Here is a 15,978-nt window from a genome sequence, read left to right as displayed (position 1 = left end):
AACAATAAAGAAAACAGACACGGGCCTTACCCTTATTGAGTTAATGTCTGTATTCAAAACCTCAATATCCTGTCCGTAATTCACCTTTTGCATTGATTTTGATTTTTTTTTTTTTTTTTTGAAACAGTATCTCACTCTGTCGCTCAGGTTGGAGTGTAATGGTGAGATCACAGCTCACTGCAGCCTCAACCTTCAGGGCTTATGCGATCCTCCCACCTCAGCCTCCTGAGTGGCTGGGACTGCAGGTATCCACCACCATGTCGGGCTCATTATTTTATTTTTTGTAGAGGTGGGGTTTTGCCATGTTGCCCACGCTGGTCTCCACCACCTGGGCTTGAACATTTTTCTAATCCTTAAACATTGTTCCACCCACCTTGGCCTCCCAAAGTGCTGGGATTACAGGCATGAGCCACCATCCCTGGCCTGATTTTGAATTTTTAAAAACATATTGCATTGAAATATTGTCTACCTTGATCACCGAGCTTCTGGCACCCCACTCCCTAAGACTTAGTGCCTGAAGCTAGTGCCTCATTTAAGGCAATCGCTTCTAACAGTTGTACTGTCTTATACAGAAACTGCTGGTCACATGTGGCTATTAAAGACCTGATTTTTAATTTAATATAAATTTAAAAACTGATAATCAAGTTAATAGAAAACTTTAAAGAATATTTGGAAAAACTTAGGTACACAAATCTACTTTTTTTAAGTTGCAAATTTTATGAAATCTAAATACAGAGCAAGTATTTCCGATGATTATCCTCAGCAAACTAATGCAGGAACAGAAAACCAAACATTGCTGTTTGGATGAATGGAGGCAAGATGGTGCACTTCCGGGTTCTTCATCTCCCCCCCTCCCCAACTTTTCCCGCGTTCGCGAAAATGCAGCTGGCGACCCGGGAAGGTGCAGACCAACTAGGCATGCGCCAGGTGACGTCAATCTGAAGAGACCAAGATTTACCTAGTCGCACCTGTGGAACGCCCCCTGACATGCCTGTGCCCCGCCTATTGCCCTCCCACTCCTAGAAAAGCCGCTCCGGAGGCACGCCACACGCGGCCTTCCTCAGTCCTCCACTCCTGTCGGGATGTCAGGACTGCGGGAACTCCGTCCGAGAGCCCCACCGGGGGGTTCTGTCGGCCTTGTTTGCCGGAGGCCGACAGACCTCTTCCCCACACCTTAGGTGACCAAAATAAACTTGCAGTTTTGCTCCTACACTTGCCTACTCGCTGGTTCTTTTGTGCCCGCTCTGGTGGTCTTAGAAAAACAAATCAATTGCATGTTCTCACTTATAAGTGGGAGCTGAATGATGAGAACACATGGACACGGGGGGAACAACACACACTGGGGCCTGTTGGAGGGAGGGGTTGGTGGGAGGGAGAGCTTCAGGAAGTACAGCTAAGGGATGCTGGGCTTAATATCTAGGTGATGGGATGATATGTTGGTGATGGGATGATCTGTTCAGCAAACCACCATGACACACGTTTACCTATGTAACAAACCTGAACCTCCTGAACATATACCTCTGAATTTAAAATAAAAGTTGAAGCAAAAAATGTACTTCCAGTGAAAATTTAGCATTTAATTTGAGATGTGCCATAATCTCTGTCAGGACAATGGATGAAATCAATATCTACTGGAAGGAGTAACAATATTAAATAATTGAAGCAAAATGGATTGGAAGCCCAAAATTTGGAGATTTTCTTGGGGTGCTCTGTGAACCAAATCTCCAGAACCTGTGAACATATTACTTTACATAGCAAAAGGGAATTTGCAGATGTTATTAAATCAAGGATTTGGGGATGGGGCGATGAACCTGGATTATCCAGGTGGACCTGGTGGGTCCTTAGAAGAAAGAGGCAAAAGAGTCAGAGGAGAGAAGGAGATGTGAAGAAGGAAGCAGAGAGAGAGAGAGATGTGAAGCTACTACACTGTAGGTTTTGAAGATGGGTGAAATAATTCAGGCAGCCTCTGGAAGTTGGAAAAGGCCTAGAGCCTCTGGAGGAGTGTGGCTGTGTCAATACCTTGACTTTGGCTCATTGAAACCCATTTCAGGCTTCTGACCTCCAGAACTGTAAGATAATAAATCTGTGAAATTTTAAGTCACCAAATTTGTGGTAATTTGTTACAGCCACTACAGGAAACTAATATATTCTCCCCTAAAACATATACAAGGATGAAAGCTCAAAAACATTGCTTCTTTATTTTTTCCTTCTTATAATATTATGTGTTGTGCATTGCCTTTCAATAAAATGTGATTATTCATAATCAAAGGTGATTGTTACCAATGATCTCTGATTATTTAGCAACCTTTCATGTAATATTTCTTGATTTAACTAGATTAATGTCAGCAAATGACTTAGTAAAGAGTGCTTCAAATAAAATGGCATAAAACAAGATAAACTCCTTGAAACACTTTCACATTGAATTAAACCTAAAACATCTTCATGGAGAAAGCTAACCTTTAATTGACTGTGTACTGCTATCTGTGTTTCTCACTAGATTGTAAACAGCATGAGGTTTGGGAAGAATATTTGCCTGTTTATTACAGTACTTTTGGTTTCTTGCACTGAAAGCTATTTGTTGATGATGTTGACAGAAAATCACAAGCAGTATACATTTGGAGAAAACTTTTTTTTTTTTTTTTTTTTTTTTTTGAGACACAGTCTCGTTCTATCACCCAGAATGGATTGCAGTGGCAAGACTCACTGCAGCCTCAAACTCCTCGGCTCCAGCAATCCGCTCACCTCAGCCTCCTGAGTAGCTGAAACTGGAGTTACAGTTGCATGCCACCACACCCAGCTAAGTTTTTGCATTTTTTTGTAGAGATGGTTGGTTTTGCCATTGCCCAGGATGCTCCTGAATTCCTGGGTTCATGTGATCTCCTGCCTCATCCCCTCAAAGTGCTGGGATTACAGGCATGAGCCACTGCAGCCTCCTCTCTCACAACCTGCAGCCTGAGAAACAGAGCCTACCACAGCAACCAAAAGCAGACTCTTGGAGTGAGGGAGGGTATTACAGAAGTTTTATGCTTGGTAGATTGGCTCGACACACATATTTAACAGGTTATGGGGGGTTATGAATATTCATGAGGAGCAGTCATAGAAGAGTGGTACACAAACATGTATGTTACAAGCATTCTGTGTTCACTTTGTGGTGGAGACTTAACATTAAAATGCAGCAAAATTAGGCTTCATATGTCAAAAGGTGAAACAAAGGACATTGAAGCACCCTGTGTGCAGCCTCCATGGACTGGCCAGAACCAGTCTGTGGGCGGTGGTCACTTATCAGGAGGGAAGGCTGATCAGTTGTCATGTGGAACCCGCAAGAGGGGAAGGGAGTCTGGCCGTGGTACTAGGTGGAGTGAGCTAGGTGAAGTCAGCCAAGGAGTGAGTCTTCTGTTCTTTGTTTTCCATGGGTTTCTGTTTAACTCAGTGGAAGAAGTCCAATGGCAGTTAGCAAGGGAGGGGATATAATGAGGTGTGAATGATCTCTCATCTCGTCATGGTTGGGAAACTTAGTTTTTAAGGTTTCTGGGGTCTCCTTGGCCAAAAGGGTCGGTTCAGTTGTTAGAGGAGCTAAGGATTTTATTTTTATTTCACAAGAAAATGAATGAATTAAACATTTAGTGTAAGTCCAATATTTTATTTCCTACAAAGTTACCTAACATTTTTTTCTCGACTACATAGCACTCATACAAATGATTTCTCTCTTTCTTACATGCACCCACACATTGTTTCACTAATTGTTGACTGCAACTAATATTTTATCAGATGTAATTATTCAAGAATGACATAATTACAGTGAATTATAATGTTTCTGAAAACAATAAGCAGAAAAGATGATTAGTACATGTTAGCATAAAATGAAATGAAATGTGAAAGTGGCTGATATCTGGGTGCCTAAGGACCTTGTCTCACAGAGTTCTCGAAGTCAGCAGCCAGTCTCAGGGCCTGCTCATAGTACTCCAGGGCTTCATTCATATTTCCTTTCAATTTGTAGACAAACCCAAGGAGGCTCAAGCTTTCCAGATCTAATGAATTTCTCTGAAGTTTCCTTAAAACCAATTTCTTCAAAGAATTGATACTTTTATCCCTTATGAATGATGCCTGTTCTATTTTTATGGCTTTTAAATAATGGATAATTGCATTGATTTCTGATTTCTTTTGAAATTCCTGAAACCGAGCATACTGCAAATGTATGTCTTGCATTGTTTCTTCTACCACTGGTTTCATGCATAACAGTTTTTGAAAAGTTTCTTCAGCTTTTCTGTGATTGCCTGCTTCTATATACATTCTTGCCAGGTCTAGATGAGCCACCTCAAATGTGGGCTTTTTTTCCACTGCAGATTCAAAATGAAATATGGCTGATCTTATCATTTTGTCTATCTTTTCTCTATTCTGCCCTCTAGGCTGCCCTTTTGTAGCCTCCTTGATTTGAATCATTTGTGCCTTATAGCAAAGCCCTATCTGGTGATGCAGTAAGACAGAAGTGGGTGTTTCCTGCAAGGCCTTTTTTAATAACTCAAGAGCTTTATCCACAGAGCCTTTTCTTCGGTAAAACTTGGCTGCATATCGAAAGACGTAGGTCTGTGAGGACATGTTGGCCAGAGCTTCTTCAAGGTACTTTTCTCCTTCAGCTTCCTGTCCATTATCCTGAAGCTTCAGGGCAAGGAGAACCTTAATATATCCATTGTCTGGATTTAGCCTGACAGCTTGCCTTAGGGGAAGCAAAGAAAACTGCCTGTAACCCTTTGTGGCTACTTTAAAGCCGTCCAGGCGATAGGCAGAGATCGCATACCCAGCGCTGAATTCAGGGTTTTCAGGGTCCACTTCAAGCGCCTTTTCAAAGCAGGCCTTGGCCCGTTCATAATTCTTTCCTCCACACTTCAGCAAGGCCCATCCTTCTTCACAGTCTATTTCCGGACACTCCATTCTATAGCGGAAAGGATTTGAAGGCTTCTTGCAAATGTTCTCCACCTTGTCCAGGTAAGCCTGGGCTTCTGCCAGTCTGCCCATGTGGTAATACACCCAGGCAAAGTTGCTCCAAGTCACCAGACTCCTCACACTTGCTTGGTAGGCATGTTCTTTCTGCATTAAGTCTTCAGCTTCTTTTAAGCTCTTCAGGGCTTCCTCATTCTGGCCTTTCAGGTGTTTCACATAGGCTAGTAGGTTGTGTATTCCCACATTGTATTTGGTGTCTAGGAATTCAATCTGGTCCAAGACTCTATTTTCTAAATCAGGCATTTCACCATCTTCAATGAATAACTCCCATGTAAAGTGACATCTCAATTGCTCCAGACTGTCCTTGACCTGATGATTATCACCATTTGTACTGTAAAAACAAAAACAGATATTCTTTGTTAGGTGAGGAACAGCCAGAAGAAAAACGTCAGATAAGACACCTTGTATTTTAGTGCTTATCCTTGAAAGGATCACACTTACTTAGATTTCATTAAAGTTAATGTATTTTTAAGTTATTCATGGACTGTTGATATTGATATTGTTTGCTTGGCTTCATATGCTAGCTAGAGCAATTTCCAGCCAAGTAACTATTCTGTACTTAAGAGTCCTATTTGTAGAATGGAGATAATGATGGTATTTATCACACTGGGTTTGGTGAGGATTAATAAACTTGCATGTGTAAAGCACTGAGAGCATATTATATGCTATATAAGAGTTTCTTATTTTAATATTAAGATAACTAGGACAGAGGTCAGTTAGAAATGCAGAACCTTAGGAAACATTGACTTTAGGACCTTACTCTGCATGGAATGCAACAAATTAAGACCACATGAAAGAGAGAACATTTGACCAGGGTTTTCTTTTTTTTTTCATTTTTTTACTTGGAAATAATTATAGATTCACAGAAAGCTGCAAAGACAGTACAGAGATCCAGTGTATCCTTCACCCAATTTCTCCAATGATTCTATCTTATACAACTATAATACAATAGTTCAAAACTAGAAAATTGACATTGGTACAACAATGCTTTTGTATGGTGCTATGTCATTTTTTTCATGTGAGTAAACCTATGAGACCACCACTTTGACAAAGAAATGAAACTACTCTTCACTACCACATCTCCCTCATATTACCCCTTTATGGTCACATCTGTCACCTCCTCACCTTTACTCCCCTAATCCTTGGTAACCACTAATTTGTTCTTCGTCTCTGTAATTTTGTCATTTCAAGAATGTCATATAGACTGGTTGCGGTGGCTCATGCCTGTAATCTCAACACTTTGGGAGGCCGAGGCAGGCAGATAATTTGAGGTCAGGAGTTTGAGACCAGCTGACCAGCATGGCGAAACACCGTCTCTACTCAAAATACAAAAAAAAAAAAAAATTAGCTGGGCATGGCGGTGCATGCCTGTAGTCCCAGCTACTTGGGAGGCTGAGGCAGGAGAATCACTTGAGCCTGAGAGGCAGAGGTTGCAGTGAGCTGAGATTGCACCACTGCACTCCAGCCTAGGTAACACAGTGAAACTCAGTCTCAAAAAAAAAAAAAAAAAAAGTCATCTAAATGGAGACTTTCATATAAAAGGATAGTTCAATATACAAAAATTAATCAATGTAATATATCACATTAACAGAATGAAGGGAAAAAATACATGACCATCTCAATTGATGCAGAAAAAGCATTTGACAAAATTCAACACCCTTTATGAAAAAAACACTCGACAGACTACAGACTACTAATAGAGGGAAACGATCTCAGCACAATTAAAGCCATATATGAAAAACCTATAGTTAGTATCATATTCAATGGTGAAAAAACAAAAGCTTTTCCTCCACCATCAGGAATGAGGGAAGATGCTGCTTTCACCACTTCTATTCAACATAGTACTGGAAGTTCTAGTCAGAGCAATTACGAATGAAAAGGAAATACAAGACATCCAAGTTGGAAAGGAAGGAAGATGTAAGATTATCTCTGTTCACAAATGACATAATTTTATATATAGAAAATTCTAAGGATTCTACACATTAACAAATAAATTCAGCAAAACTGCAGGATACAAAATCTACATGAAAAATCAGTCATATTTCTATACAGTAACAATTAAAAAATCCCAGAAGGAAATTAAGAAAACAATCCCATTTACAATAGCATCAAAAATAATATAATACTTAGCAATAAACTTAACCAAGGAGGCAAAAGACTTGTACACTGGAAACTGTAAGATTGCTGAAAGAAATTAAAGAAGCTATAAATAAATGGAAAGACATCCTCTGTTCTTTAGAAGATTAGAAGACATTTAGTGGATTAGAAGACATAATAGTAAGATGTCAATACTATCCAATACTACCCAAAGTGATCTACAAATTCAATGCAATCTTTATAAAAATCCCAATGACGTTTTTTGCAGAAATAGAAAAATTCAACATAAAATTCATATGAAATCTCAGGGGATCTCAAATAGCCAAAGCAATCTTGAAAAAGAAGAACAAAGTTGGATGTCTCACACTTTCTGATTTCAAAACTTACTACAAAGCTACAGTAATCAGAACATTACAGCACTGACATAAAGACAGATGTATAGACCAGTGAAATCAAATAGAAAGCCCTGAAAAAAACCCTTACTTATCTGGCTGTATTAGTTAGCTCAGAATGTCATAACTCAATATAACAGAGTGGATGTCTTAAACAACAGAAATGTATTTTCTTATAGTTCTGGAGGCTAGAAGTCCTAGATGAAGGTGACAACCAGTTTGGTTGCTGGCAAGGAATATCTTCCTGGATTGCAGATGGCTCCTTCTTGCTGCATCCTAAAGTGGCCTTTCCTCGGTGGCAGAAAGAGAGAGAGAGAGGAGAGACAGAGAGCTTTGGTGTCTAAGGACACCAGCTCTGTTGGATTAAGGCCTTGCTCTTGTGATTTTATTTGACCTTTATTACCTCTTTTTAGATTCTATCTCCAAAGAACAGTTCAACATAAGAGGGTTAAGGCTTCAACGTAAGAATTTGGGGTAGGGGTGGGTTGGGAGTGCACAATTCAGTCCATAACAATGGTGGAATGATTTTCAGTATGAATGTCAAGACCATCTAATGGGGAAAGGATGGTTTTTTCAATAAACAATGTGGGAAAGCTGGATATACAGATGAAAAAGGGTAAAGTTGGACCCTTACTTTATGCCATATATAACAATTAACTCAAAATGGATGAAAGACCTAAATGTAAGACCTAAAATTATAAAACTCAGAAGAAAACTTAAGGAAAAATCTTCACAACATTGTATTTGGCAATTGGCAATGATTCATTAGATATGATACCAAAATCACAGGCAATAACAGTAAAAATAGTTAAGCTGGACTTCACCAAAATTAAAAACTTTTATGCATGGAAGGATGCTATCAACAGAGTGGTAAGACAAATCACAGAATGAAATAAAATATTTGCAAATTGTGTATCTGATAAGGAATTAATATACAGAATAGATAAAGAAACTCTACAACTTAGCAACAAAAAACAACGATTAAAAAAATGGGCAAAGGACTTAAATAGACATTTCCCCAAAGAAAATATAGAACTGGCCAATAAGCATATGCAAAGATGCTCAATATCACTAATCATTAGTGAAATGCAAATAAAAACCACAATGAGATACCACTTCATGTCTGTTAGGTTAGCTATTATTAAAAAAAAAAAAAAAAAAAAAAACAGGAAATAACAAATATCGGTGAGAATCTAGAGAAATGGAAACACTTGTGCACTGCTAGTAGGAATGTAAAAGGGGGCAAGTGCTGTGAAAAATGGTATGGTAATTCCTCAAAAAAATTAGCCATAGAATTACCATTTGATCCAGCAATTCCACTTTTGGTTTTATACCCAAAAAGAAGTGAAAGCAGGGACTCAAGCAGATATTGATTTGTCCATATTCATAGCAGCATTATTCACACAGCAAAAGGTAGGAGCAACTTAAGTGTCCATCGATGGATGAATGGATAAACAAAATGTGGTATATACATACAATGGAATATTCAGCCTTAAAAAAGAAAAGACATTCTGATACATGTTACAACATGGATAAACTTTGAAGGTATTATGTTAAGTGAAATAAGCCAGTCACAAAAGGACAATATTGTATGATTCAATTTATATAAGGTACCTAGAGTGGCCACATTCATAAAGACAGAAAGTAGAACAGTGATTAACAGGGACTGGTGTGCTGGGTCTGTCCCGCAGACCCTGACTGATGGATGAAATGAGTACTCAGACACAGGTATGCAGTGTAAAAGCAGTGAGGTGAGTGCCTGGCTCTAATGGCCAGAGAACATCTCCGAGAAGCTGGAGATGCTTACTTTTATTCAGTGCAGGCACAATGCCGAAAACCTGGAGCCAACACAACCTGTAGGTAATTAACATTTATAAGTAAACAAGCCTGTTTAAGATAAATTCCTGACCTCGTGATCTGCCCGCCTTGGCCTCCCAAAGTGCTGGGATTACAGGCTTGAGCCACCGTGCGAGACCCTTCTCAAAAAAAAAAAAAAAAAAAAAAAAAGATAAATTCCCCCACACTCCCTTGTACCTACTCCTTGCCCTCTGCCTCGGGGTTATAGAACAGCTGCCTTCAGCTATTCTCCTCCAGGGCTCTGCAGAAACTTCTGAACTTTCAGAAGGGTTGCATTCTTTCCCTATAGTTTTTCCCATCACTCTGACTGATCCTCCACACTGGGGGAGGAGGGAATAGGAAATTATTGTTTAATGAGTACAGAGTTTCAATTTAGGAAGATGAAAATTTTCTGGAGATGGATGGTGGTCATGGCTGCACAATAAAGTGAATGTATTTAATGTCATAGAACTGTACACTTAAAAATGGTTAAAATTATGAATTTTATGTTATATATGTTTTACCATAATGAAACAATTTATGATTTATTTATGGCAAAGGTGCTCTAAACAAAGTAAATAGAAAAATAATAAAAATATGGAAAATGTTTTTAATATGGAGAAGATTCTCATTTGTAATATATAAAGTGTTTTGCAAATTGGTATAGTTCAACAGACCACTGGAAATCTATATGAATAGATAATTTGTAGAAGAGCAAATATAAATGGCCAATAAGTATGAAAAAAAAATGCTCTGGATCAGGACAATGACTCATGCCTATAATCCTAGCACTTTGGGAGGCCAAGGCAGGAGATTTGCTTGAGGTCAGAAGTTTAAGATCCGTCTGGGCAACACAGTAAGACCCTGTCTCTATAAAAAGAAAAAAGATGCCCTAAGCCTCTAGTCATTAGAGAAATGCAAATTAAAGAAGCAATAATTTATAACTTTATTCCACTCAGATTGGCAAGAGTTTAAATGGATGAGGACACAATTTCTGAAGCCATGAATTATTATGGCCTTCAAGATCAATATGATGACAGTCATGAAAATTTAAAGTAATTAAAATTAAAATTTTAATTTTAAAATCAAAATTAAAATTAATGATAGTCATTAAAATTACATTTCCTTCAACAAAGTAATTCCACTCCTCAGAATCTATCTCCCAGAAAAAAATCACCAGTACATAAGGATGTATGCTCAAGAATATTCATTACCAACACTGTATATATTAGCAACAAACTGGAAATATTAATAGGGAATGGTTAAATTAATTAAGTATATCTATACCATAGAATATTATGTAGCCACTAGACTACATGAATTAGATCAAAACTAGTTGAGTTTGATGGACTTTCATAATATACAGTTAATCAAGAAAAGTGAATTGTAAAGAAGTGTCCAAAACACTACCCTATTTTTTGTTTTATAAAGAACCAAATCCTTTTATATTTGTTTGTGTGTGATTACTCATGTATGGAGAAATATATGTAAGTATACTTACAGCTCATCAACAAGAAGACAAGCAACCCAATTTAAAAATGAGCAAAGGACTTCAGTAGACAATTCTCCAAAGAATAATCACAAAGGACTAGCAAACACATGAAAAGATGCTCAACATCATTAGCCACTAGAAAAATGCGAACCAAAACCATGAGGTATCACTTTTCACCCAGTAAGTTGGCTACAATAATAATTTTAAAAAAGGAGAATAGGTGAACAAGTATTGACAAGTGCTATGGTTTTGATATAGTTTGACTGTCCCCACCAAATCTCCTACTGACATTTGATCTCTAGTGTCACAATTTTGGAGGTAGGGCCTAGTGGGATGTGTTCGGATCATAGAGGTAGGTCGCTCATGAATGACCTGGTGCCATTCTAGTAGCAGTGAGTGAATTCTCATTCTCATGAGACTGGATTGGTTCTTGGGGGAATGGATTAGTCCTTTGAGAATGGGTTGTTATAATGTCAGGATGCCCCCTGGGTTTAGACCCTCTTTGTATGTGCTTCCCCTTTGACCTTCTCCAGTGTGTTTTGACACAGCACCAAAGCCCTCACCAGAAGCTGAGAAGATGCCAGCACCATACTTCTTGTACAACCTGTGGAACTGTAAGCTAAATAAACCTTTTTTCTTTAGAAGTTGCCCAGCCTCAGGTATTCTTCTATAGCAACACAAAAAGGACTAAGACAATAAGGATGTGGAGAAATTGAAACCCTCATACATTGCTGGTGGAAATGTAAAATGATGCAGCTGCTGTGGAAAACAATGTGGTGGTACCTCAATAAGTTAAACATAATATTTACCATATGACACATTCCTGGGTATACATTCCTGGATGTTCCACATCTGGATATATACTTAAGATAATTAAAAACAGGTGTTCAAATAAAAACTTGCACACAGATGTTCATAGCAGTATTATTCATAATGGCCAAAAAATGGAAACAACCCACATGTTCACCAACCGATGGATAGAAAAATGTTAATATATCCCTAAAGTGGAATATTATGTAGCCACAAAAAGGAATGAAGTACTGATACATGACACAACAGGGATAAACCTTGACAGCACTACACTAAATGAAAAAAACTGATCCAAAAGGTCACTGTTTTCTTTTTTTTGTTTTTTTTTGTTTTTTGTTTCCTAATTTGGTCTTGAGGTCTCTCTCATGAGAGTGGCTACAATCTATAGCCCTGCCTTGAAAGAGCTCCAGGGTATTTGGTCATGGATATTTACAATGTGCCTTTCTTGGGATGTTTCTTTATTTTGATGAACAGCCTAATGCCTAAGTGTCTGATCTATGTGTAGGTGTCCCCTTTTATAGGAAACTTGTTTATACTGGGCAGATGCCCTTGCGGTTCTTGCCTGACATGTGTTTAGTTTATTTCTGCCGAGATAGCCACTCTCTCGGAAAGCCATGATCAGTGAAGAAGTTGGGTTTGAGTGTGTTGGTCAGGGAGATACAAAGGAGGCAACTGAAAAAAAAAAGTATGTGAAATAACAGAAGCAGCTTATTACTTACAGATCCAGAAAGAAGAGGGCAATATGCCTTGCAGGGCCAATGGGAAAGGGGGAACCACTGAGGACATGCATGCTCAACCAGCGAGGGGAGAATGTGGGCCCAAGCTTTGATGGGAGGCCAGGGTGTTACCTAGGTGGGTTTCCTGCGGAGAGTTCTATTTGGTGGGTTTAGAGCAAGCAGGTGCAAGTTTTGCCAAGGAGTCATGGTGTGACCGAGAGGTGGTCACTGCAGCGCATCTACCTGGTCCATATAGGGGGGTGAGGTCAGTGGGGGCAAGTCAAATAGGTCATACCCTGCTATGCTATAGGAAAGTGGTCACCAGGAAGTAGTTATATAAAGCAGATATCTGGATCGATCACATTGAGGAACTGGAAAAAGGTGAAGAACTAGAAACTGTGTCAAGGGTGACTGAGCCCCGCTTCTGGAATGAGAAAGTCCAACTTAATATTCAAAAAGGGATGCTTAGGAAATATAAAATTATAAAAATTCAGTACAACCACATAGCATGTGTTTCCATTTATATGAAATATCCACAATAGGCAAATCCATAGAGACAGAAAGCAGATTAACAGTTGCTGGCACCTGGGGAAAGGGGCAAGTAGGGAGTGACTGCTTAATGGCTCTGGAGTTTCTCCATATAGTGAGAAAAATGTTCTTGAACTAGATAGTGATGATGATTGAACAGTAGTATCATGAATATACTAAATACTACTAAATTGTATACTTTAATTGAAATGATAAGTTTTATTTTACATGTATTTTATCACAATAAAAAGTTACATTGCTAAACTGAATAAAATTCTACAAATTATATATACATATATACATACATTTTTTTTTCTGTACTACATGTTGACATAAACATAAAAGCAGGAAAACATAAAAGCAAACGAGTTTGCCATCTGAAAAAATCTCATGAGCCCCCACTGGCACCCTTTGGGAAACATTGATTTAAAGGTTTAATGAAATATCATTGAATGTAGAGATCCTGGTCCAGATCTCAAAGCTACCACTTATTGTCTATGTGATCTTAAGATTTCTAAATCTAAGATTCTTTATTGTAAAATCAGGATGATATAGCCATGCACTGCATAATGATATTTTAGTCCACAAAGGACCACATATTTGGTGGTGGTCCTATAAGATTTTAATGCCACACTTTTGCTGTACCATTTCTAAGTTTAAATATGTTTAGATAAACAAATACTTGCCATTGTGTTGCAGTTGCCTACAGTATTCAGTACAGTAACATGCTGCACAGGTTTATAGCCTACGTGTGTAGTAGGCTATACCATCTAGGTTTGATGTTTGCACAATGATGAAATTGCCTAACAGCTAAATTTCTCAGCGTGTATCCTCATTGTTACATGATGCATGACTGTGTAAGTACCTGCCTTGTAAGTATCTTTTGAGAATTAAATGGAATAATTTACGTAACACTTTTAGAAGCCAGGCTGGCACTTAATAAGAATTCAGAAAGTGATAACTACCTTTAGAACATTTAATATTATTATGATTTAATTATCAGTACCCACTCCATCTGTTTACAGAGGAGGGTTCATCAGAGGCCTGTAATGTGCATTTTCTGGAATTTTTACCCCTTCAAAATTTTGACCACGGGAGCACTGAGGGGAAAATTTACAAATCAGTATTAACTAATGGTGTTTTGTTTTGTTTTGTTTTGTTTTGTTTTCTTTTGTTTTGTTTTGTTGAGATGGAGTCTCACTCTATTGCCCAGGCTGGAGGGCAGTGGTGCAGTCTCAGCTCACTGCAACTTCTGCCTCCCGGGTTCAAGCGATTATCAGCCTCCTGAGTACCACCATGCCTAAATTATTGTATTTTTAGTAGAGACGGGGTTTCACCATGTTGGCCAGGTTGGTCTCGAACTCCTGACCTCAGGTGATCTGCTCACCTTGGCCTCCCAAAGTGCTGGAATTACAGGTGTGAGTCACCTTGCCTGGCCTAAGTAACAGTTTTTAAATCAGCTGAGGAATTCCCACATGAAGCCCTTTAGGTAAGGAAGATATGGATCTTCCCAAGCAGATGTGGATCATCTTCAGTCAAGGATATACCAAGAGTCTGGATTTTCCAGGGAAGAGGCAATCAGTTTATCTTAAGCTCAGTCTGATTAAGAAAACCTGCTGTAAGAGGCCAGAAGTGCAGAAAGTGAGACCAGAAGCCTACGGAGGAAGGCTGTGAGCTTTTCCTACCACATCTCCACTGTATTAACCACAAGACATCCGAGAGGCTGCAAGACTGAGGCTTTCACAGTCTTGTGGGTCCTGCTTTTTCTCTGTGGTAAGAAACCAGCAGAAAGCAATGCCTCTACCCAGACAAGCTGTCCATTCCTTCCCCAGATCAGACAGAATTGAATCTGATGGGAAGGAATCTCTCAGATTGGGATCATTTTCTACCTTCCTGCAAAACTCTTTTCCCATTTCCCTCCCCTTCTTTGGGCTACAGCATGAGGTAAGCTTCCTCAAGTTCACACTAACAAACTAAAAATGCATTAAACAATTTATGTATGTGCGAATGCGCACACACATGCATGCACACATTCAGTCCATAAGCAGATACTCAAATTGAGGAATTAGAAAACCTGACCTCACTGAGATCTAACCTGTTGAAATAGTATTTAATTACCATTTTTTCAAAAATTTTAGATATTATGGCAGAGAAGCAAAGAAGTCCTTACCTCATGGTTGCTGTGAATTAGGCAGCTGTTCTGCAGGGTTTTGTGCTTAGACAGGCTCCTCTGAGATCTGGCTGTTCTGTCTTGTGGATTTTCAGTTACGTTTAAACCCCAAGACAGGGTTATATAAGGGAGCTAAACAACAGCCAATGGTGTAAGCTGTGGGTGTGTCCTTGCAAGTTGGAAACCTGGGAAACCGAAACGAGAAAGTGAAAGTAAAGCTAGCTGAATTCCTGCTTGGGGGAAAATGAAACTTTGTTTCTATTTTGATAAAACAGATAAACTGCAGACCTGCAACCATAGATGTTTCTAGTGCTGCAGAAACCCAATCACTGGCCAGCATTTGGATCCAGATTCGCATCCTCCCTAAAGAACATCAGTCCGTTGTTGCCTATTGTGGCAGTTGGTGGCTGGATTCTGGATGACTACACAGAAAAATGGGAATTGAAGGAGGTAGTTCTATTTTCAGTTTCTATATTTAGAAGGAATCTACTATCAACTATAAAAATCTACTCTTAATTGAGTAATAAGGCTTTTGGTTGCTACTTTTGGTTTCAGCTTGATGGAAATAAGTAACCAATCTGGTTTAGGAATGAAGGAAAGAGGACAATACCTAGAGAGCCTTCTAACCCCTGATGACTTAGGCAGGAGGTAAAAGCAAGGAGCTGTGGTTTGGAATAGAGAGCCCTCTATTCCTGCAGCATGGACACTGTCTTCTGAATCAAATTCCAGTACAACCTCAACTACAGTTCATGGAATTTGAGTTTAAATAGTTAGCAACTACTTGGCACATAGATGCATGCAAGTAAGTGGTGATTATTATTATCCTTATTTTCAGTCATCAAGTTAAAAATAATGATTCTTGGCTGGGCACGGTGGCTCATGCCTGTAATCCCAGCACTTTGGGAGGCCAAGGTGAGCAGATGACGAGGTCAGGAGATG

The 15,978-nt window shown here is 38.9% G+C and overlaps 1 protein-coding gene across 2 annotated transcripts in view; it reads right to left on the bottom strand.

Annotated features, from left to right (window-relative positions):
- Positions 1–3,619: 3,619 nt before the first annotated feature.
- Positions 3,620–15,978, bottom strand: part of IFIT1 (interferon induced protein with tetratricopeptide repeats 1) — a 31,468-nt gene continuing 19,109 nt past the window's right edge. Inside the window, exons 1-3 of one of the 2 annotated variants that reach the window (XM_030941119.1) lie at positions 15,328–15,438; positions 15,040–15,224; positions 3,620–5,329 (exon numbers count right to left, since the gene is read on the bottom strand). In XM_030941119.1, coding sequence (XP_030796979.1) covers positions 3,898–5,329; positions 15,040–15,044 — 1,437 coding nt within the window. In that variant the 5' untranslated portion in view covers positions 15,045–15,224; positions 15,328–15,438 and the 3' untranslated portion in view covers positions 3,620–3,897. Of the gene's footprint in view, positions 5,330–15,039; positions 15,225–15,327; positions 15,439–15,978 lie in introns of those variants that run through there. The other variant, XM_030941118.1, reaches the window with a different exon arrangement.

Source organism: Rhinopithecus roxellana, chromosome 11 (assembly GCF_007565055.1).
Source record: "Rhinopithecus roxellana isolate Shanxi Qingling chromosome 11, ASM756505v1, whole genome shotgun sequence".
Classification (NCBI taxonomy): domain Eukaryota; kingdom Metazoa; phylum Chordata; class Mammalia; order Primates; family Cercopithecidae; genus Rhinopithecus; species Rhinopithecus roxellana.
The sequence above is the reverse complement of the archived record's forward strand: the minus strand, read 5'-3'. Positions and strand labels throughout refer to the sequence as shown.